The sequence below is a fragment of the Bos indicus x Bos taurus genome, chromosome 3 (genome assembly GCF_003369695.1).
Source record: "Bos indicus x Bos taurus breed Angus x Brahman F1 hybrid chromosome 3, Bos_hybrid_MaternalHap_v2.0, whole genome shotgun sequence".
In the NCBI taxonomy this organism is placed as follows: domain Eukaryota; kingdom Metazoa; phylum Chordata; class Mammalia; order Artiodactyla; family Bovidae; genus Bos; species Bos indicus x Bos taurus.
Genome location: NC_040078.1, coordinates 35,649,973 through 35,674,732, shown reverse-complemented (window position 1 = coordinate 35,674,732; position 24,760 = coordinate 35,649,973). Strand labels below are relative to the sequence as shown.

General features: G+C 40.7%; 1 protein-coding gene across 2 annotated transcripts in view; it reads right to left on the bottom strand.

Annotated features, from left to right (window-relative positions):
- VAV3 (vav guanine nucleotide exchange factor 3) overlaps nucleotides 1–24,760 on the bottom strand; it is a 433,329-nt gene that overhangs the window by 235,177 nt on the left and 173,392 nt on the right. For both annotated transcript variants that reach the window (XM_027536347.1, XM_027536346.1), the window contains exon 3: nucleotides 1,674–1,732. In XM_027536347.1, the coding sequence (XP_027392148.1) occupies nucleotides 1,674–1,732 (59 nt within the window). The remainder of the gene's footprint in view (nucleotides 1–1,673; nucleotides 1,733–24,760) is intronic.

Below are 24,760 nucleotides of genomic sequence, written 5' to 3'. Positions count from 1 at the left end.
TGGTGCCAAAAGTTTTACGCTTTCTTTACATACAGGCAGTATGTCATATGTTTCATAAAAACAAGAGGACCCATCAAAATAACAAATAAGCACTAAATAATTATATTTAGTATAGGGAAAATATTTCACATTGGTTTATAGATTAACTTAATACTTAGGACATTTAAGGAACATACATTTTTCAAATAAGTTAAAATGTGTGAGAAATGCCAGTTTCAAAATCCTTTTTTAAAATAAATATCTTGACATATTTTATTATATTCTTATATACGAGTCCATTGCAGTAAAAACAAATTATAAATAAGAGTAATTAAAAAGAAAAAAAAAAACTTCTATGTATCCTTTCAGAATGAACCATATAAATACGGTTAATTAACACATAAAAATAAAAACATGCTATTTAAAAATCTTCTGCTTGCATATAACAAAATATATGCTGACATGGAAAGAGAATCATAAATTGAAGAGGCAATGACAGGGTATGCAACGTTTATCCAACCTATAGACTCCCTCTGTAGAAAGCTGTCAAATTCATGGTCCATTTCTGAGAAAGGGTCTGTGGGGCATCCTCCCCAAGGTCACTGTGCTTTGTACCCAAGGACTGGGCTGCCCAGCCACAGCTGATTAAACCTGTAGACATGATTGTATCCCTTCTGTTACAATCTGAACGAGAACAGAAAATTGGAAGCAACAGAAGACGAGACAGAGGTTCACAGAGCCCCATAACAGCTAGAGACAATTATAGACTCCTGAGGAAATCGCATGAGAAATGAGATCCATTCCATTTCCATATGGCCTGGCTGTGTGACTGCTGAAACTGCTTTTCTGTTGTTTCTAACATCATTAACAATACAACTTTCTAACTGAACTCACTTGAATATGCTGTATTTTAAACAGAAAAGGCCCAACACATGTATCTCCATTTCCATACTTATTGACTGCATAATATTTCACTACATGGAAAAAGTAGAATTTAACCAATTTACAGTTGACCTTTGAACAAGAGGGTCTGACCTGCACAGGTCCACTTGTAAACTGACTTTTTTCAGTGGTACATACTATACAATCCATGGTTGGTTGAAACCCCTGATGCAGAGGAACAGAGGGTGCAAAATATTAACTGTAAGTTATACTCAAATTTTCAAATGTGTGGACAGTGGGTGCCCCTAATGCCCACACTATTCAAGGGTCAACTATAATTCCAAGATTGCATTTGGTACCAAACCTTCAGTATATCTCCTTGTACATACATCATTTTGGTTGTCTGATTAATTCTTAAAATGCCTGAAAGTTGTGACTCCTTCTTATGGCTTATAGGATACAAATGTACTACAACATCTTTTAAAATATTTATTTTAGCATTTGTCTTAATGAATCACCTGTATAGAAATGTTAGAGGAAGTTAAAAACATAAATAAATAAATAAACGTATCAGTGATTGTCACCAGTAAATTGAGAATAGTATTTAGGCAAGGTGCTTTATTCAACTCTAGGAAGAAGTTCTTACTTGCTCAACAAATTTCAAATGTCTATTGAGTACTTCTATACTAGGTATTCTGAGTGAATGAGATGGAGTCCCTGTGTGCAAAGTGCTTTACAAACAGTTACTATTTGATAAACAATCACCTCACTGAACTGAACAGGACACACGAACCACAGAGAAACCAGCTTACCTGATTCCTGTGGCCAACGCTATAGGTGTGCGAGAAAGTCGCGATAACGTTTCTATTACCTGAGAAAAGAGGACAGGGATTATTAGACATGCATTTCATAAAAAAAATTATTTTCAAAAACTAGTTTTACTAGCTAATATTAACAACAGCAGCAGAAATGTAATTTGTAGATACCACAAAAAATGCAGAATGGGAAGAGCCATAACTGAGAAGCATAAACATCCGGGTTGTAATTTTGTCCCTTGCTTTAACTTTACGATGCGAAGCAAATGACTAACCATTTGGTTTGCCATTTCTTGACCAGGAAAAACAAGGAGTTAGGCAAGAGAGTCCTAAAGGTCTCATATTTCCACTTCTACATGATCTCAAAGACCCTGTGCACTCTTGCACTGTCCAAAACAGTAGCCACTAGACACAGAGAGGCTGTTTAAATGTAAATGAATTCACATTTTTAAGACAAAAAATCAAGTTCCTTAGTTGGACCAGCTACCCTGCAAGCGCTCAGGAGCCCATGTGCCTAGTGGCTACTGCACTGGCTGATACAGACATGAAACACGCCCACTATGACAGTGAGTTCCAGTGAACAGCACTGCTCTGTAGCCCGGTAGTTCACAGGGCAGGCTCTCAAGCCAGACCGTGTGACTGCTAATCTTGACTTCACCATTTATTGGCCATATATCCTTAGACAAACTACTTAAATTCTTTGGGCTTCCATTTTATCATCTGGATACAGCTTACAATAATTTAGTTTACTAATAATCCTTACCTTATTATAAGAATTAAAAAGATAATGCATGTAAAGTATTTATAGGGTGGCTATTCTTACAAATGCCACCTTTAAGAAAATTATCTTATTCTAATTCTAGAAAAAGATTTTCCTACATTACCTTAATTATCTGTATCTGTTTCAAAAATTCTTTATATATATCTTCAGTACTTCACCCTCCGTGTGCTCTGACAGAGCTTTAGCATTAGCACCTAGAAACTGTATCTTCCTTCCTACGTTTGTACCTAACAGCATCTCTTTCAAAGACTTAGTGAGGAAGTCCGTGAGCTAAAATGTATTTTTCTCATGAAACCACAGAGAAAACATAAATTGTTTTAAATTTATGTTTAAATTTAAACATAAATGGAAAGATAATAAATTGTCTTAACTCTCTAAACAAAATGGGAAAAGGTTCTACTACACAGTCTGTTCACAATGAGGAAAAAAAAAAGAAAGAGAAAAGGTAAAAATGTATCTCTGGGTGGAGGTAATCTTTGAATTCCTCAGTTCAAAGATGGAAATGTAAAGTTTCCAGTACTAGGCTATTCATAAGGGTATTAGCCACATATACACTTCTGTATCACCTACTTCAGGAGGCAGGATGTTGCTGTGGTTACAAACTGTGAGCTGAGAACACTTGCAGGGCTTACGCACCCGCCTTTATCACGTGGATAACAACAACACATCTCACAGAATTACTGAAAATTAAATGAGACGATGCCTATCAAATGCTTGACACAATAAATGTGAGCTGTTAATAATACACAAAATAAACTTATTATATACACATGAAATTTAATCAAAACCTTTTATGCAATTTCTTCCTGGTTTAACTGCTGAGGAGCAAACAAACACAAAAATAAAACACCCAGGTAACACTTGATATCCATAATAAATATTCCAGAATAAAGATAAAGCATCTTCAGTGAGTCTATAAATTCAGAAGACCATAAACAAATAATAAATTTACCAGAATAAATAGATTTCATGACAAAAATAGTCATTGGCTAAATTTCCAAAAATATGTATTCTTTAGGGAAAAGGCTAGCTGTTGGAGAATTCCAGGATAATCTGTGAAGTAATATTGAAACTCATGAATTAACTACATTGGTGAATTTTAGCCCGAGCCTTATCCTGATATAGAACTGTTCTAAAGTTATGGGGTGAAGTCTGCTTCAAATTTGTTTTTTTCACAGCAGTATCACTACTCAATAAGAAGAGAAATAGTAACAGCATTGGTATAGCTACGTGTTCTCCTACTTCTGTTATTTATTTTAACACAAATGGTAAAACACCAAATTTACAGCCTGTTCCCATCCCACAAGACTGTATGTAGTTTGATTTTTTTCATACAATTGTCCACCAGAGGGAGCCAAACGATAGTCTATCATTTCACTGAGGCATTGAATGTAAGTATAAACATTTCTGAAAATTAACAAGCTGAAACCAATTCCTGTTATTTACTTAGACGGACTACTTATTGCTAAGGATAGAAAAATAACAAAGATATAATGTCCGTAGATGAGACAGAAGGATAATATGTATCACGTCTTAAAGTGACTCTGAGAACTATCACACAGTTTTGTGTCTATCGTTATACATCAGGCCCATCCACCAACTCTAAGTTTATTCAAAGCAAATAATGTTTGGTCAATGTAGTGTTTTTAGAACAATGTGCATTCTGTAAAGGTGGGGTGTATCCAGATTTGGAATAGACAAGTACACAAGTTAATGCCAAATCCTCAAGCCGTCCATGTGGAGAATGACCTACTGTTAGAAACATCCATCCAAGTATATTTACAAAAGAAAATATCCCCTAGGGCAGTAAGAAGACTGACCTTGAAATTGGCCTTGAAATGTCTTAATTTCTAAATTGTTGCCTCAAATAGTGTGACATATGGACATTAATTCTCAGAACGGAGGTGTAACAAGTTAGAATATTTGCAGGTTAATAGGCTGACAACCAACTACTAAATCCACATCATGGATTTTCTTTCCCTACCTACATCCATCCTTTGTTTGATAAGAAGAGTAGCATTTATAAAGAAAAGGAAAAAATTCCAGATAATAGGAATAAGAGTGACGTGTGAGGAAGGTGGGAGAGGTGGGCAGGGCTTCTGTGTGTATGCTTTAAAAGGGTGAGCTAGATTCCAAAATCCATGAAGGATCATTGGACAAGTTTAAGGAAGAGAGCAGGGTCAAAACTGCATCTTTAGAATGTCACTCAGCAACGTGAAGGTCAGACTGGAGTAGGAGGACACTGGATAGAGACAGGGGCCAGAGATCCACAAAGGGGAGGGTTCTCAATCATCCAGGTAAGAAATGGGAGGTCTCAGCTAAGACAGCAGCAGGGGAGCTAGAGAAGAGGCAGAAACGGTGACCTATTTAGGAACAGAGGCCGAGGCACTGGGGAAGCTGCAGGAGGAGGAAGCACCCAGGACCATCTGGACTGGCTGCTACAGTGTGGGGGGGCCGGCTCCACCACTGCCCACCCTCAAGCTCCAGGATGCTCCAGAGCAGGAAGTTCTTGTTCTCTGTTTCCTCCAAACACCTGAGTATGTTCATCCTGAACTCAGCCTGGCTGATTCCCACCCAGAGCCTTCTCTGACCATCTCCCTGCTCCAGACTGGGTTCTTTCTGTCCCCACAGGACCCTGGACATCACTCTGCCCTAGCACCTACCACCTTGTTTGAAAATTTATCTACTATTTAAAATATTTCAGAAGGACTCATATTTGTCAGCTGAAATAATACAGAAACACATAAAAGTTGCACCCCCCAACCCATACACACACAAAGCTCTCTCACTTTCTGCCTAAAGGAAACCAAAGGTAAGAATCTGGTGTGATTCTTGAAGAATTTTTTTTTACGATCATTATTTTAGCTAATGTGTTTCTATTATACAGATTTTTCTACAAACATGCTTTTGTCATTTAAAAAAATATCACAGATAGTGGTGTCAACACATAAGATCTTCCTTATTCATTTTAATGTTGTACCACATTCCAATGTCATATAACAAAATGACTTAACCATTCCCTTGCTGGTGAGTTTTTTCAACACTTTGCTACAGCAATGCTGTAATTAGCATTCTTGCCAAATACCTTTTCAATCGTGTGCAGGTACGTCTATAGGAAGGATTCCAAGATGGGACAGACTAAGGTATAACCATCACTCTTCAAAAAATTTGCACAAATTCACATCACACCTGAAGAGTGTGTAAGAATATAACAAGGCAGGGACTTCCCTGATGATCCAGTGGTTAAGAACCTGCCTTGCAATGCAGCAGACGCGGGTCAGATCCCTGTTTCAGGACATCCTACATGCTGTGGAGCAACTAAGCCTGAGCACCACAACTACTGAGCTTGAGCACCACAACTACTAAGCCCAAGCACCACAACTACTAAGCCTGCACATCATAACTAAAACCCAAATAAATATTTTTTTAAAAAGAACATAACAAGGCATTCTAATGACCTGTTCATTTGTCTGTCCTCCCCATCCAACAATGGAGAATACCTTAAGGGCAAGGAAGTTGCTTCTTCACTGTTCTATTCCCATCACCGAGCTCACAGCCAGGTTCCTACAACCACTTAACACAAAAATATTTGTTGCTGAAACGAATGACTAATACTTACCTTGCAAAACTGTTGTGAGGATTAGGGATAATATGTGTAAAGATATGTAAAGAGATTAGCCTGCCACAAGTGAGGAATGAATGAATAATTGAAGAGGTCCATTATGAAAATTAAATATTAAGTATGAGAAAGAGTTGCTTATCTCCTCAAACCTAGAGACAACATACACAGTGGCACTCCCCCATCAAAATTTCCCCCTAATGATAATTTTTATCTAGCTTGAGCTCTTTATTTTTTCCATCCACCCCCATTAGTCAGTCTAAAAGCCGTGAAATAAAAAGTCTACACAAACAGAATGGCAACACTGTATACTAACAAAGCCACCCATTTTAACCCTTCTCTTCATGAGTCCTTCTGGCTAATTCTCCCCCTCTGCTAATCTAGCACATTTAGTGCTATTGATATTGCAATTTGTGAGGAAAACAAGTCAACCGTGCAGAACCAGTTTGTCACAGCTCCTTTCAAAGTCCTTTCAAAGCCCTGACTTAAGGAAGCTGTGGACATAGAGAAGAACAAGAGCAACCATGGGGACCAGCACACAGGTCTGCTATGGATTTACCTCCTTCAGTTATCTACTCTGAACCTTTCTCTCTTAACTCTCTCCCAGAGCAATGAGAAGGCTCTGAAGATTCCTGAACAGGAAGCTGGATGCAAGGGAATTCCTGGGGAAGTGTTCCATCCAGGAAGGGAGGTTCTGAAAGGGCAATCAGGTGGCTGCAGGCTTTAACCCCATGAGGCAGACAAGCTGAGCAGTCCCAGAAGGTTCTGCAGCATGAAGCTGCCGCCTCGCAGCTGAAGCCACAGACAGGGATGCTGCATCATGGTTCCTACAGGCTCAGAGCAAGGGCCCTGTGAGGTCACGGAGGAAAAACCCAGGCCCCAGAGGACACAGGTGGGAGTGTGGGCCTGGCCGTGCTTAGCTGGGTAATTCAAACAGAAGGACAGGCCTGCAGACTAGCTCCGGGCAACAGAAGCAGCCCAGAGATCTGGTTTTACCCAAGCACACTATTCTCTGACCCAACCAGACGCTGAGTTTCAGAATAACAAAGTATCTCACCTTCTCCTAAGAAATCAACAGAACTCATTACCTTAAGTTTCTTTGCAATTCTCATCTCATACAGTGAATTACCCCATTAGGATACAGTGTGGCTCAGGGCCATTTCCAGCAACGTGTTTGCATCTTTCTCTCCTAAAATACCTGCTGTTGCTTTGAATATCATAATTACTGAGCACTTCTTCTGTGGGGAAAGCAAAGCAGTACAACCACATAAAATGAATAAAATATTATTTCTGTATATCAAGAAAGTTACAAACTATGGGAAATACATCTGCATTTTTCAAAAGAGTAGAGTATCTATATGGGTTCAAGTGGGTCCAAATTATCTTGTGCAGGTCTTGATACTAATCATAAATGCAAGGATTATTCTATATACGTTATTCTGAGGTCTCAAACATAAAGTGCTATAAAGAAAAGGAACTTCTCTTTAGGAAAGCAATATACTAGACTGGTTATGATGCAAGCCTAAGACTCATGTTTTCTGGATTCTAAATCCCAGCTCCACCTCTCACTAGCTGGGCGTCCACTTAGGACCATCCCATATTCTCACTGCTATTTCCTAATGCCATCGTTGCCACCATCATCATTGGTAAAGAAAGATTTGATCTTTGCAAAGTACTTTCAAAAATTAAATGTGACATTTTCCTCAAGTTATTATATGATACAAAAGAAAACTTTCCAAAGGCTGGGAATATATTTAATAAATTATGTTGTACATTCCAGTACATGATAGCCAATGTTTGTTAATAGCTGCCAACAGTTGCTAAACTGGTCTAATTATAACACTTTCCTCTTTAAAAATGAGGGCTGTGGATGTAAATGTTTTTCTTTTATTTAGTGTTCATTTTCTGCTTCTGTGTAATTCATGTTTAATCAAAATAATCAAATAAAAATACCAACTCCTGTCATACAGAAGTATTTCTAAGAGCCTGAAAACAACTCCATGTGACCTTGCTACAGTGAATTTTAGTAAAAAGCAAGCAAACAAATGTTCCCACCCAGTCTGCTCATGAAACACTAGTAGGACCAGAATCACATACAGCTCATATGGAATTAAAACAGCTCTGAGAATTGGCAGTACGGAGGGAGGGGCTCAGAGATCATCTCCTCTCAGTCCCCATTATCTCCATACTCACTGCCTCAAATAAATATAAATACCTATAAACTTTTTCATAGAGGAAAACACAGGCAGAACACTCTATGACATAAAGATGACAGCAAGATCCTCTATGACCCACCTCCCAGGGTAAAGAAAATAAAAATAAATAAACAAGTGGGACCTAATTAAAGTTAAAAGCTTTTGCACAGCCAAGGAAACTATACACAAGGTAAAGAAATAACCCTCAGAATGGGAGAAAATATTAGCAAATGAAACAACTGACAAAGGATTACTTTCCAAAACATACAAGCAGCTCTTGCAACTCGATGCCAGAAAAACAACCCAATCAAAGAGCGGGCAGAAGACCTAAACAGACATTTCTCCAAAGAAGACATGGCTAACAAACACATGCAAAGATGCTCAATACCGCTCATTATTAGAGAAACGCAAATCAAGACTGCAATGAGATATCACCTCTACTGGTCAGAATGGCCTTCATTACAAAATCTGGAGAGGGTGTAGAGAAAAGGGAATGCATTCTGGAGAGCGTATGGAGAAAGGGGAACCCTCTTGCACTGTTGGTGGGAATGTAAACTGATACAGCCACTACGGAGGACAGCATGGAGATTCCTTTTTAAAAAAATAGGAATAAAACTACTGTATGACCCAACAATCCCACAACTGGGCACATACCCAGAGGAAACCATAACTGAAAAAAACACATGAACCTCCATGTTAATTGCAGCATTATTTACAATAGCTAGGACATGAGAGCAACCTAGATGTCCACGACAGATGAATGGATAAAGAAGCTGTGGTACATATATACAATGGAATGTCAGCCATAAAACTGAATGCATTTGAGGCAGATCTAAGGAGGTGGATGAACCTAGAGCCTGCTATACAGAGTGAAGTAATTCAGAAAGCGAAAAACAAATATTGTCTATAAACACATATATAGAGAGAGCCTAGAAGGATGGTACTGATGAACCTATCTGCAGGGCAGCAACGGAGATGCAGACACAGAACAGACGTGTGGATGCAGAGGCATGGGGGTTCAAGGGAGGAGAGGGTGGGACAAATGGAGAGGATGGATTGCGAGAGTAGCATGGAAACACACACTACCATATGTAAAAAGGACAGCCAGCGGGACCTTGCTGTGTGACTCAAGAGAACTCAAATGGGGGCTCTGTGACAATCTAGAAGGGTGGGATGGGGTGGCAGGGAGGGTCATATATACATATATACATATACATATATAGCTGATTCATGTTGATGTATGGCAGAAACCAACACAACATTGTAAAGCAATTATCCTTCAATTAAAAAACAATTTTTTTTTTTTTTAAATCCATGTAACTAGAGTACATGTGTCATTTAATCACAATTTCAGGACAAGTCCTTTGGCTGGATTGCCACCCCCAACCATACAGCAATCCTCCCAACTCCATCCTATAGAGAAATTCTAGAGCCATCACCACAGTCTATTCAGGTGATCCTTAATTACTTTTAAGTCTCAAACTGCTTTGAGAGTCTGATAAAAGTTCTTGGTTCTTTCCTGGGGTTGGAGGGGCGGGGCGACCCTATATACAAATATACACATACACATTAAATATATAAGTCTACCAAATTCTGAAATCTAGGGACCTCTTGAAGACCATTCAAGAATTTCCTAGATTTTCACTCAAACTCCTTCTTTGCCTATAAGAAAACCAAGGTGCAGAAAAATTAACTAGCTTGTCCAAGGTCAAAGAACCAATAGCAGCAGAACCCAGGTCCCTTATCCTCTACCCAGGCTACTGATCTTTCCAATTCACTCTCTTGTCTATGAATCTCCTGCATTTACTCCCTGAACATCTACAGAATACTCACTACGAGCTAGATACCCGATCAATTTGTATACTGAGGATAACAAAATGGAGATAATTCCTATACAGAGTGAAGTAAGCCAGAAAGAAAAACACCAATACAGTACACTAACACATATATAGAATTTAGAAAGATGGTAACAGTATACGAGACAGCAAAAAAGACACTGATGTACAGAACAGTCTTTTGGACTCTGTGGGAGAGGGAGAGGGTGGGATGATTTGGGAGAATGGCATTGAAACATGTATAATATCATATATGAAACGAGTCGCCAGTCCAGGTTCGAGGCACGATACTGGATGCTTGGGGCTGGTGCACTGGGATGACCCAGAGGGATGGTACGTGGAGGGAGGAGGGTTCAGGATGGGGAACACGTGTATACCTGTGGTGGATTCATGTTGATATATGGCAAAACCAATACAATATTGTAAAGTTAAAAAAAAAAAAGAAAAAAGAAAACCCACCAGCTGTCAGGAAAGACCACAAGGATGATTAGTGAAAACAAAGACCTAGTGTTTCAAAGCACATCCACAACCCAGAGGAGAGAGAGGTCAGCTCTCCCCTTCAACCTGAAGGATAAAGTAAGGGAGGCTCAAAGTTCAGTTCAGTTCAGTCGCTCAGTCGTGTCTGACTCTTTGCGACGCCGTGAATCACAGCACGCCAGGCCTTCCTGTCCATCACCAACTCCCGGAGTTCACCCAGACTCACGTCCATCGAGTCAGTGATGCCATCCAGCCATCTCATCCTCTGTCGTCCCCTTCTTCTCCTGCCCCCAATCCCTCCATGCTAAAGCTGAAACTCCAGTACTTTGGCCATCTCATGTGAAGAGTTGACTCATTGGAAAAGGGAGGCTCAAAAGTTGACCCTAAAAGAGGGGACCCAAGGCTGAACCTTGAAAGGCAAAAGAGAATTTCTTGGACTGTCTGCATGTTAAGTGAGGGATGATGGGTGAGAAACACCACCCTCTGACCCCATCCCCTCCATCGTCACCTGTTCCAATGAGAACATTTGCACCTTACTCTCTGAGAAGATCTTAGTAGTTGCCATTTCCTGAATCATAGTTTCCTTATTTGGTAGACAGTGAATAATTTTCAGGTTCTAAGAGACAAGGTCACTAAGAAAATTTTTTTCTAAACCAAACAGACCAGCTCTTGTCTTGTGAGGCATTTCCACACCGCTGTCATCTTGCTGTCTCTACATTCTTGGTCTCCACACTCTGCATCAGAAGACCCAGCAGAGCATCTTCTCTTCAAGCCTGTTTCTGCTCCCTATTCCCAAGGAGCCCACAGTCTCACTCCTCTCCCTCATCTGCCCAGACACCCAGGAAACTTTCCAGAATGGCACTTCTCCTTCACACCCTATCCTAGCAACCCACCCTTTTAAATGTCTCTCAGTCCGACTCTTTCTCTCTCCTAGTGCTCCTGCCTTAGTCCAGGCCTTATTTCTTGCCTTGATTATTGGAACAGCCTTCCAGTTCGTTTCCATGCCTTCAACTTCACTCCCTTCAAACTCATCTTCTGCTTCGTGACCATAGAGGCCGTGTGAGTTTCAGAACTGTCCATCTGAGTACACCACCATCACCACTATGCACACCTTAAAATTCCTGAATGTGAGCCCTCGTGCAGGGATCAAGTCATTTAGCTGCACACTCAGCAGCCTTCACTTGAGCTGGTCTGCTCCCTTTCAGCCTTATTCTGCCTACTCACTTCATATTTCCTGTTCAGCCCTGTCCAATCACTTTGCCTGCTGTGCTCTAGATAGATTCCGGAACCATACACATAAATTCTAGCAGGTCGTAAAATTCACTTTACTATAATTCACAGAGATAGTTTCAAAATGAACACTTTCAAACTCAAGCGCTGGCAGGAGAAAAGCAAACTGGTATCAGCCATGCTAATTTTCTCACACCAAGTAAACAGAATTTACAGCTTTTCTTACACACCATTCTAACCATCCCCTGGGTCCAAATACCAAACCAGATGAAACCTGAAATTCATCAGTGCAGAGTTAGGTGTCTGAAGCACAACTCTCTAGTTAGATGCAAACATAAATACTGCTTCTCCTATATTTACAATGGTCTGTTAGGATATGTTGAACTTAGTATGCGAATAATAAAGAATTCAATTATTTGTATGCAACTAAAAAATAGTTTTGAAAACATAATTGTATTTGCAAATTATTTCCTGCCTTAACACAGAGACACAATCTACAAATATTATGTGACACTTTTAACATGTTCACTACCACAACAGAGAGTTTAGCTGTGGACCCTGTAGGTAAACACTGATTACTCACTGCACAGTTATAGTAATGACTAGTTCAGCATTTGAGGTTGTAGCAGTGTCATTACCAGTTCACTGAGAACCCACTGTGGCTTTCACACAACTCACTTTAAACAGACATGTCCTATGTGTTAGTATCAGGCCGGAGAAGAAGAAGTTTTTGTGATCAGAAATAGACTGGGAGAGTTCTGTGTTACTTAAGGGACTTGGAAATAGAATGAATTTTCAAAACTGCTCACAAATCATTCAGCTGGGTCAAAGTTAACATATTTTCCAAACCCGGCTCACTTTCAAAGTCATGCAGAGATCTCTCCTCTTTGGCTTCCTGCTTCCAGCATGCTGCCCACATGGCTATTCCTTCTTTAGAGGATGAAACTGACTGCCTGGAGTGCAGGAACAAACAGGCAATACCGCCAGGATGACAGGTCCGATTGTGGAGTGGAACATATCCCTTTCTGCCAGCCTGGAGATGCCCTCATCTTTATCCCAGACCCAGGTCTGCTCCAGAAATGTCTGCAAAAGTTATCCTCATATTTCAAATCACCTAACAGAAACTGCACCTCTGCCTACAGGGCTAGGTGAACAAAACAACAGTCCTTAAATGGGGCTTTGTTTTGGCTGGTTTGGTAACACTGGTCATTTCATACTGGTTAGGAGTATTTGTTTTCATATGCACTTGAACAGTTAAAAAGCAGGTAAACTCATTCTTTATTATGTTATAAATAGTTTTCTAACCAGAGGTGATAAACAGAAATATGCAAGCCACACAAATAACTTTAAAATTCTAAGAAGCTGCATTAGAAAAAATTAAAAAGAATACAGAAATATGTAATCAAGACACAAAAGCAAGACTCTTATATATATATATATATATATTTTTTTTTAATTCTAAATCTTCAAAATTTGGAATGTATCTTACAGTTAGGCATATATAATTCAACAAAGGCATATTTGAGAGCCCAAGAGTCACATGTAGTTAATGGCTATAGACAAGTGTTAGCCATTCAGTCGTGTGCAACTCTTTGCAACTCCATGGACTATAGAACACCAGGCTCCTCTGTCCATTGAATTCTCCAGGCAAGAATACTGGAGTAAGCAGCCATTCCCTCCTCCAGAGGATCTTCCTGACCCAGGGATCGAACTCATGTCTCCTGTATTGCAAGCAGATTCTTTATAGTCTGAGCCACCGGGGAAGCCCAATGGCTATAGACAAAGTCCAGACAAAAACCTTCTGAGTGCTCACAGTATTAAGGAGAAGGAATCAAGTCCATAGTGAAGAAAAGGACGGGCCAAACCTGTCACTTTACAGATGCAGCTGGTAACTATGAGTGATACAGCCCCATCAGACTCCCCAGCTTGATGTGCTCAAAACCCAGCCAGAGCCTACACTTCTGGAGGCCCGGGGCCCATTTTAACAGAACGAGGAGAGTGCTAAAGAGACCAGGCAAGGGAGTGGGGAGCCCTGGGGGAGGAGGAAACTGCTCCTCCACGCAGACCTTCTCTAGTTCACATTTTCCTGCCATCTCTAAGTGCCAAGTGTTTAATCATTCTCTCCCCCTGTCAATCTGACAGTCACCCATCAGGACATCCATCACCTACCCCAGGCCCTGCCCTACGAGACTCACTGAAAGCTGGGCAAGCCCTCTACCCCCAATGTGCTCACAGCAGGGTTCGGAGACAGAAAAGCAATCACAGAGATGCAGATAAACCATTACACAGCTGATAAGAGTTGTGGAGGGATGGTGCACAGCACCTGTGAGAGTGCAAGGACAGTCCTTGTCCCAGACTCCAGGGGATGCTTCTTTTAGGAGCAGACATAGGAGTTGCGATCTGAATTTCTAATAAACTTATTTTTAATTTTTATTGGAGTATACTTGATTTACAATGTTGTGTTAGTTTCAGGTATACAATAAAGTGAATCAGTTATACCTATACATATATCTACTCATTTTTAGATTCTTTTGAGCAGACACTCCATTCCAGCATTTTTCAGGCAAAAGCATTAATGTTATCAGTGTGTGTGATAGCCTAAATGTTTGCATCCCCCCAAAATTAATATTTTTAAAACGAATCCCCAATGTGATGGTACTGGGCAACGGGGTCTCTGAAAAGTGAATGGGTCCTGAAGGCTAATGGGATTGGTGCCCTTATAAAAAAAGACCCCAGAGAGCTCACACTCCTCTTCCTCCACATGAGGACACAGCAAAGAGATGTCTATGAACCAGCAAACAAGCCTCACCAGACACTGAATCAGCTGGCATCTTGATCTTGGACTTCTCAGCCTCCAGAACCATGAGAAATTTCTGTTGTTTAAAGCAGAAATTTAAACAATTGGTCTATGGCATATGGTCACAGTATCCCAGAAGGACTAAGAAAATCTCTTAACATCTTCGCTTCTTTCCATTTATTTTTCTTTCTCATGAACAGGGAAGACAGTGAGTTCCAGAGATCCATAAATTTATCTGTTTGTAAGCCAGTCCCCACTGTGGTAAGAATGGGCTCCCAAATGTATGCCTCCAACAGGAACTTCTCCCATGCAAGCAAAGTAATGCTCAAAATTCTCCAAGCTAGGCTTCAACAGTACGTGAACCGAGAACTTCCAGATGTTCGAGTTGGATTTAGAAAAGGCAGAGGAACCAGAGATCAAATTGCCAACATCTGCTGGATCACAGAAAAAGCAAGAGTTCCAGAAAAACATCTACTACTGCTTCACTGACTACGCTAAAGCCTTTGACTATGTGGATCACAACAAACTGCAGAAAATTCTTAAAGAGACGGGAATACCAGACCACCTTACCTGCATCCTGAGATATCTGTATGCAGGTCAAGAAGCAACAGTTAGAACCATACATGGAACAACAGACTGGCTCCAAATTGGGAAAAGAGTACATCAAGGCTGTATATTGTCACCCTGCTTATTTAATGCATATGCAGAGTACATCATGCAAAATGTCAGACTGGATGAAGCACAAGCTGGAACCAATATTGCAGGGAGAAATATCAATAACCTCAGATATGCAGATGACACCACCCTGATGGCAGAAAGCAAAGAGGAACTAAAGAGCCTCTTGATGAAAGTGAAAGACGAGAGTGAAAAAGCTGACTTAAAACTCATCATTCAAAAAACTAAGATCATGGCATCCAGTCCCATCACTTCATGGAGAATTGATAGGGAAACAATGGAAACAGTGACAGACTTTATTTTCTTGGGCTCCAAAATCACTGCAGATGGTGACTGCAGCAATGAAATGAAAAGATGCTTGCTCCTTGTAAAAAAAGCCAAGGCCAACCTAGACAGCATATTAAAAAGCAGAGACATTCCTTTGTCGACAATGGTCCGTAGAGTCAAAGCTATGATTTTTCCAGTAGTCATGTATGGATGTGAGAGTGGGACCATAAAGAAAGCTGAGTGCCAAAGAATTGATGCTTATGAACTGTGGTGTTGGAGAAGACTCTTGAGAGTCCCTTGGACAGTGAGGAGATCAAACAGTCAATCCTAAAGAAAATCAGTACTGAATATTCATTGGAAGGACTGATGCTGAAGGTGAAGCTCCAATACTTTGTCCACCTGATGCAAAGAACTGACTCAATGGAAAAGACCCTGACACTGGGAAAGATTGAAGGTGGGAGAAGGGGACGACAGAGGATGAGATGGTTGGACGGTATCCCTGACTCTATGGACATGAGTTTGAGCAAGCTCTGGGAGTTGGTGATGGACATGGAATCTTTGCACGCTGCAGTCCATGCGGTCACAAAAACTCAGACAGTTGACTGAGTGACTGAACTCAACTGAATCAGACTTGACAAATTACAGTGCAATTTCCCTTGCATCCTTAGGTGGGTTAGATCCAGACTGCCAATGGCCACAGCGAAGTTAGGACTCCATCTGACAGGTCATAGAGTTAGGCAAGTTGTTTAAGCAGTGCATAACATGTTTGGATTTGCTTTCTAGGATAATTGTGCTGGCTGTTCAACAGATTAAAAGAGAAAGATACGGCTGGAAGAGAGACTAGAGAAGGGAGACTAAAAGTTCAGGTGACAAAGCACATAGCAAGGCCCAGGGCACGTAGCTGTGCAGGAGGGAATGCATCCAAGGGTATTCCAGAATACATCCAAGTAAGGTAAGACAGCTACGTAAATGTGCTTCTCAGATGGCTCAGATCCATGTTTCTCAACACTGGCTGAAAGTCAGAAACACCTGAAGCTTTTGAAAAACACTGATATCCAGACCTCCGTTTCACAAAATATGACTCAAACAGCCTGCGATGGGGTTCTAGCATCAGGACTTCTAAAAAACTTCCCAAGTGATTACAATACATGTGCATGCTAAGTCGCTTCAGCCACGTCCAAGTCTTTTGCGACCCTACGGACTGTAACCCACCAGGCTCCTCTGTCCATGGGATTCTCCAGGCATGAATACTAGAGTGGATTGTCATTTTCTACTCCAGGGGATCATCCCGGACAGGGATTAAACCTGTGTCTCTTTAATCTCCTCCTTTGCCAGGAGGGTTGTTTACCTCTAGCTCCACCTGGGAAGGCTGGGATGAAAACCACTCACTTGGATAAAGGACACTTTTTTGAATCCCTAAAGTCAAACAGAAACAGTTAGTTTTTAATCTTTAATTTAGCAAACAAATATTTTTTGTAATTTATATTGACTTTTAATTTACATACCACACAATTCATTTGCTCTACTTGGACAATTCAAAGATTTTTCGTAGGTTTACAGAGAGTTGTGTAACTATCACCACAGGCCATAGAGGTTTTATTTATTTATTTTTTGGCCACAAGGCATGTGGGATCTTAGTTCCCTGATCAGGGACTGAACCTGTGCCCCCTACACTGGAAGTGCGGAATCTCAACTGCTGGATAGCCAGGAAGTCCCTAACAAGTAAGTAGTAAGTGCTTAAAACAGGCACTAAATTTAGTGCTTAGTTTCATTTACTCTCATAAAATCTATGAGTTCTGTGAAATAAGAACCCTCTAAGGGTCAGAGGTACCCCACTCCAGTACTCTTGCCCGGAAAATCCCACGGACGGAGGAGCCTGGTAGGCTGCAGTCCATGGGGTGGCTAAGAGTCGGACACGACTGAGTGACTTCACTTTTACTTCTCATTTTCATGCACTGGAGAAGGCAATGGCAACCCACTCCGGTGTTCTTGCCTGGAGAATCCCAGGGATGGGGGAGCCTGGTGGGCTGCTGTCTATGGGGTCGCACAGAGTAGGACACGACTGAATCGACTTAGCAGCAGCAGCAGCAGCAAGGGTCAGAGGTAGAATGAGTTCTAAGAATATGACAAGCCAATAGCAGAACCTAGATGGAAACCCAGGTCTGAATACTCAGATCTGCTAAAAGTGGATAATGCTGCCAGCACTTCTCGAGTTGGACCTTTGATCGTGATATGTTTCTTAATTCTCATGTATCTTGATCCCCAAGGGGTGTAACCACCTCAGAAGCTAAATGTTGCTCCATGCTCCACTGAACCCTCAGTGTGTCTAACACCATGTGAACAACGGTAGCATCAAAACTCAGCTTATACTAAACTCACCATCACACTGCTGAAGCAAAGGTGGGCTACCTTTCCGTATTTTGTTGAAATATTTAGAAACCTTGATGTTTTTACAGAAAACATTTTTCAAGGTAAAAAGTACTACGGAAATATAAACCTTGCACATTTATAGCGTAAAACAATTCTTTTAATAGTACAGTTCAAATTCATATGAAAATATAAATACGTCATAACTGTAACTTCCTGCGTCTTTTTGCTTGAATAATAAACAAACAGGAAACACACTATTAACATAACCTTCTATGAAAGCCCATGTAAATTTCAACAACAAAGATATTAATATTTACTAAACCAGGAGTACCTTATTATGCAGTCATGCTAATGGCTTATGAAAATTTATTAGTTTGTTTGCTCTATAACATTTGGGTACAAATTTATATATAATAAAGTATCCATGAAAATATGTATGATCCTAATTAATTCTAACTTATTTCCACATCTCATTTGTTTGAAACTCAGAGCACAGTGTTCAGCTACAGAAATAATTAATTTATATGTAAAATTTTCTTGTACCATCAGCTTGAATACAAGAGGAGCAGTTAACATGACAGAACCCATGTATGACTGTTCAAAGCTAGAGCGCATCAGCTTATGTTCCTCCATCTGGCTGGCAATTAAGTAGACCATAAGGAAACACTGTATTCTAATTTCTATAAGGGTTATTTCTCTGTTTAGAAGTATAAATATTTATATGGATTTAAAGTTACCTTGGCCAAAAAATACAACAGTAGTAAACAACTGAGTACTATTATATATTATACATACTCAAGTGCACACATACACACCCATGCATGCCATGCCTATCTCTGTACAGAGCACTTTATTAAATGCTCTGCTGCTGCTGCTGCTAAGTCGCTTCAGTCGTGTCTGACTCTGTGCGACCCCATAGACGGCAGCCCACCAGGCTCCACCGTCCAGGGATTCTCCAGGCAAGAACACTGGAGTGGGTTGCCATTTCCTTCTCCAATGCATCAAAGTGAAAAGTGAAAGTGAAGTCGCTCAGTCATGTCTGACTCTTACCGACCCCATGGACTGCGGCCCACCAGGGTCCTCCATCCATGGGATTTTCCAGGCAAGAGTACTGGAGTGGGGTGCCATTGGCTTCTCCGTTCTTAGATTCTAAAGATATTTAGAAGATATTAAAGATATTAAAAGATATTAAATGCTCACAAGAACTCTATGAGGAAGATAATGTCAACATCTTCATTTTAGAGACAGCTAAACTGAAGAACAGAGAGGCTGAAGAGACCACACTCCAGAGGCTGCAAGCAGTAAAGCCAACACTTGCACACAAGGGACCTGACGGAACGTGTGCTCTCTGGACCACCACACGTGCCGCTTCCCATGTGAAAGCCCTGGTGCTGCATGGTGTGAGAGCAGAGAGAGACGGAAGACGTGGTCCTTGGGGTCTAGAAGCAAGAGCCCTGCCTGGTGAAACTAAGAAAGCCCACACATACTCAGACCCACATGCTGGAAATTAAAAGCCATGAAAATCAAGACAGCTCATGATTACTGCTTGATAAATCACACAGCCAACTAAGGAAGGGAGGTACCTGTGCTATAACTCACTACCCTTTTCATACTTATTATAACGTCTCACATTTGAAATGTTCAGTTCAGTTCAGTTGCTCAGCCGCGTCCGACTCTTTGCGACCCCATGAACCGCAGCACACCAGGCGTCCCTGTCCACCACCAACTCCCGGAGTTCACCCAAACCCATGTCCATCAAGACGGTGATGCCATCCAACCATCTCATCCTCTGTCGTCCACTTCTCCTCCTGCCCCCAATCTTTCCCATGATCAGGGTCTTTTCAAATGAGTCAGCTCTTCGCTGGAGTTTCAGCTTCAACATCAGTCCTTCCAATGAACATCCAGGACTAATCTCCTTTAGGATGGACTGGTTGGATCTCCTTGCAGTTGAAGGGACTCTCCAGAGTCTTCTCCAACACCACAGTTCAAAAGCACCAATTCTTCAGTGCTCAGCTTTCTTCACAGTCCATCTCTCACATCCATACATGACCACTGGAAAAACCATAGCCTTGACTAGACGGACCTTTGTTGGCAAAGTAATGTCTCTGCTTTTTAATAAGCTATCTAGGTTGGTCATAACTTTCCTTCCAAGGAGTAAGCGTCTTTTAATTTCATGGCTGCAATCACCATCTGCAGTGATTTTGGAGCCCAGAAAAATAAAGTCAGCCACTGTTTCCACTGTTTCCCCATCTATTTCCCATGAAGTGATGGGACCAGATGCCATGATCTTAGTTTTCTGGATGTTGAGCTTTAAGCCAACTTTTTCACTCTCCTCTTTCACTTTCATCAAGAGGCTCTTTAGTTCTTCTTCACTTTCTGCCATAAGGGTGGTGTCATTTGCATATCTGAGGTTCTTGATATTTCTCCCGGCAATCTTGATTCCAGCTTGTGCTTCTTCCAGCCCATCATTTCTCATGATGTACTCTGCATATAAATTAAATAAGCAGGGTGACAATATACAGCCTTGACATACTCCTTTTCCTATTTGGAACCAGTCTGTTGTTTCATGTCCAGTTCTAACTGTAGCTGCCTGACCTGCATATAGGTTTCTCAAGAGGCAGGTTGGTGGTCTGGTATTCCCATCTCTTCCAGAATTTTCCACAGTTTATTGTGATCCACACAGTCAATGGCTTTGGCATAGTCAATAAAGCAGAAATAGATGCTTTTTTGGAACTCTTGCTTTTTCGATGATCCAGCAGATGTTAGCAATTTGATCTCTGGTTCCTCTGCCTTTTCTAAATCCAGCTTGAATATCTGGAAGTTCATGGTTCACATATTGCTGAAGCCTGGCTTGGAGAATTTTGAGCATTACTTTACTAGCGTGTGAGATGAGTGCAATTGTGCAGTAGTTTGAGCATTCTTTGGCATTGCCTTTCTTTGGGATTGGAATGAAAACTGACCTTTTCCAGTCCTGTGGCCACTGCTGAGTTTTCCAAATTTGCTGGCATATTGAGGGCAGCACTTTCACAGCATCATCTTTCAGGATTTGAAATACCTCAACTGGAATTCCATCACCTCCACTAGCTTTGTTCGTAGTGATGCTTTCTAAGGCCCACTTGACTTCTCATTCCAGGATGTCTGGCTCTAGGTGAGTGATCACACCATCATGATTCTTGGTCGTGAAGATCTTTTGTGTACAATTCTTCTGTGTATTCTTGCCACCTATTCTTAATATCTTCTGCTTCTGTTAGGTCCCTACCATTTCTGTCCTTTATTGTGCCCATCTTTGCATGAAAAGTTCCCTAGGTATCTCTAATTTTCTTGAAGAGATCTCTAGTCTTTCCCATTCTACTGTTTTCCTCTTTTTTTTGCATTGATCGCTGAGGAAGGCTTTCTTATCTCTCCTTGCTATTGTGTATCTGTTTATTATTTGTCTCCCTGAACTACAGTATAAGGTGCATTAAAGCAGTGGGTCTGTCAGCCCTGTTCACTGCAGTATCTACAGAACCTAGAAAGCACACTGATGGTCAATAACGATATCTGAACAAGGGAATGACTGAGGTGCATTGACAGTAGAAGGAAATATTTGGAGATGTATTCAAGATGAGGGGTTTCGAAACAGGACTGAAGAGGCTAGTTGGAGAAAGACAGTATTAAATGCTCGGCCAAGGAGGCAGTTTATTTATGGGAAGCCAATAAAGGTTACTGAGCTGGAGAATGAACTGTCAAAAAACAGTGTGTTAACAATACTGATCTAGGAGCTGCACGAGACAGGTCAGAGGAAGAAGCTTGAACCTAGCAAGCTGTTTCAACACTCGCCCAGCTCAGAACTGATAAGCTTGGGAGATGGCAGGGGAAATGGATATGGTAAGCATCAAGCAAATGGGATCTACCTGACTTGTGCACTACTGGATACACCAAATCCCAGAGAAGCAGGTCTAGCTGGAGCAAACCTCAGACAATCTGATCTGACTCTAGTTCATTACACTATAAAAGATGCACTGGAGACAGGGTTAAATCCAGGCACTTTTTAGAAATACGATTCTGTTCCAGTGGTTTTGACAAAGGCTGAAATAGCTGACCCAGAACTGTCTTGAATCTCAGAGACCCATGTGACTGGGGGATTTCACATCAAGGCTGCTGACCTGGACCTGTGTCAGGCTGGATTCACAAAGCTCAGGCCTGCTCAGAAATAGCCTCCTACTGAGGGATTTGCAACTATCTGTGGGGTATGTACACATTCGTGCGTGTGTGTGATCACACATGGACCAGTACTAATAAAGGAAGATTTTAAAGGAAATTTGATTCACAGTTTCTCCCCCCGCCCCCGCCTTCATCTTGCTTTTCCTTCCCAGCCTTTGCTAAGGATCAAGTGCAATCACCATACATTAAGTTCTCCTTCCCACCTAAATTACGCTGAATTTAATCAGATCTTTGAAAGTCACTTGATTATGATTTAAGAAGAAAAAAGCTGAAGATTAACTTGTGTTTTTATTGTTTAATTTCACTTTGAGATTCCTTCTGTATTTCATTCCAGGTGCTTACTGATGTTTTCTTTAGGAGTAACTTTAGCTGAATTACCTAAATAGCTATTTTTGAAGCAGTACAGCAGTATCTGCTGCATTAGAACTCTGATGTATGTGGGCTTTAAGTCCTGAAAGGGATTTCACCTGAAGAGTCTCGGAAGATTTTCTTTCTGGAACTGGGATACTTTACAATGAGCAAGGAGTACTTTTTAGTCATTAGTGCCTCTGAGCTATGGGTCAATCCAGGATAATCTGAATTTCCCTCAGAGTCTGAGTATTTCCTAAGAACTGGCAGAAAGAAAACCATCCTCTCAAAGGCTATAGAAACGGAGTTCAGCCCTGGTGGGCAAAACGACACCAGCGAGCATGCAGGGCGTTACTCTGGTGCTCCCAGTCCTAATTTTTCCTCTGACGCAGTTTTTCATTCGATATTTTGTTTCCGCTTAACTTCAGATAAACCTGGAATGGGTACGGTTTGCTTACAGGACAAAAAGAGAGGAAGAAAGTCAATAAAGTTCACAACTCTCTCACCAGAGTTCTTTGGGAGTCATTAGTCCTCTCTTCTGAAGCTGTTGCTCAGTGATTCTTTCCAGCCAACCTTTGAAAACAGACTCAGACACGGGATATACCAGACACGTGCTGCCTAGCAGCTGGACAGTGCTTGGTTTCACCTGCCAAGCAGATTTGCCTCCTGGCAGTCCCCAGGAATGGGAAAGAACTTCCAAATGAGAAAGTATTTATATACAGAGGAAATTATTGAGATAATTCATGTCTAAATAACTTCATAAACATCTTTTAAACCCTGCCACAATAGCATCCTTAGCATATCCACTGTGCTGTACCAAAATTCCTAGCCAAATTAATGCAATTTCTCGGCTAGAACAAGGCAGGCTGAATCCACCCTATACTGGCTTCTATGCAATGATAGAGTGTACTCTAATAGGATGTTTATGTCTTAATATTATCGTCTTATTTTTATAATCTTCTGTCTTAAACACCACCCCCAAATGAATATCCAGTCAAAATATGGCATATTTAAGAGGTTTGAAAATCTGGATCATCTTTTAAGGTTATTTCCCAGAGAATGCTTGACAGCACACTGAATTAAGAGAATAAAACTCTAGAGTGGCAGCCCAGATTCAAATATTTATATCCAGTTATAAAAACTTGCTAAGTCGTGGGTCTTTTAACACTGTAAAGAGAGGAAACCTGAGCTGATATAAAGAGCCCTAAATGAAGTAGAACATTATACTTTGTCCAAAGGGGCATTTTGAATTGGATATTTCAAAGCAGCTATTCTGACAAGGCCAGATCAAAAGAGCTGTGCTTATTTGGAAGCAATGAACAGAAAGATACTCCTGATGCCTGATTAAATCCCTGATTCCTGCACTGATCCTCACATCTCATTCCCAACTCCCATCTCATCAAATCCTAATTCTCAGAATTGAAGACAGGGTAAACGTTCAAGAATGGGCAACTGATCACTTGATTCAAAACAAAACAGGACAGCTTCATGTTATTTTTTTCAGGCCATATCAAAAAATCTGTGGCATCAAATGGCTTATCAAATGGCTCCTGCACAATGGCTTTGGTAATATGACTGCCTGAAAACATCATGCCAAGAGAATGGGACTCCACAGACATTTTGATTCCAGCTGTGACTTGATGTGAGACCATGGACAGACCAAGTGGTTTCTCTGGACCCTAGGGCCTCATCTCTAAAATGATGGGCTAGTTGGATCTCTAACCTCAACTCTACCCATCTAAGCTGCCACACCCTACCTCCTAAAGAGTAAGCCAACAGTGGCACAGCCTTGCCTTTTTTTTTTTTTTTTTTTTTAAAGTATGGTTGACTTACAATAGTATCTTAGTTTTAGGTATACTGCAAAGTGATTCAGTTTTGTTTTTTTCAGATTATTTCCATTATAGGTTATTACAAGATATTGAGTATAGTTCCTTATGCTCTATGGTAAATCCTATTTTATAAAATGTTTATCTGGTAATCCTATATTCCTAATCTATCCCTCTCGCCTCCCTCACACCTTTGGTAACCATAAGTTGGTTTTCTGTGTCTGCTATCACGTACTTTTTAATGGATCAATCCTCCTAGAAAAAAGACATGCATACTCATGCCAGTGTACTGCACTGTTCACACATGTTACATAATTTGATGCAAATGATTCAGTGGAAAGACTCTATATAGTTTTTTTCTACTAAAATATAAATATTAGAATCCCTCAATATAAGATGGGTATAATTTTTTGAACCCTCAATTCATTTAAATATGAATCTGGTCTTGATCTAAATTAGGA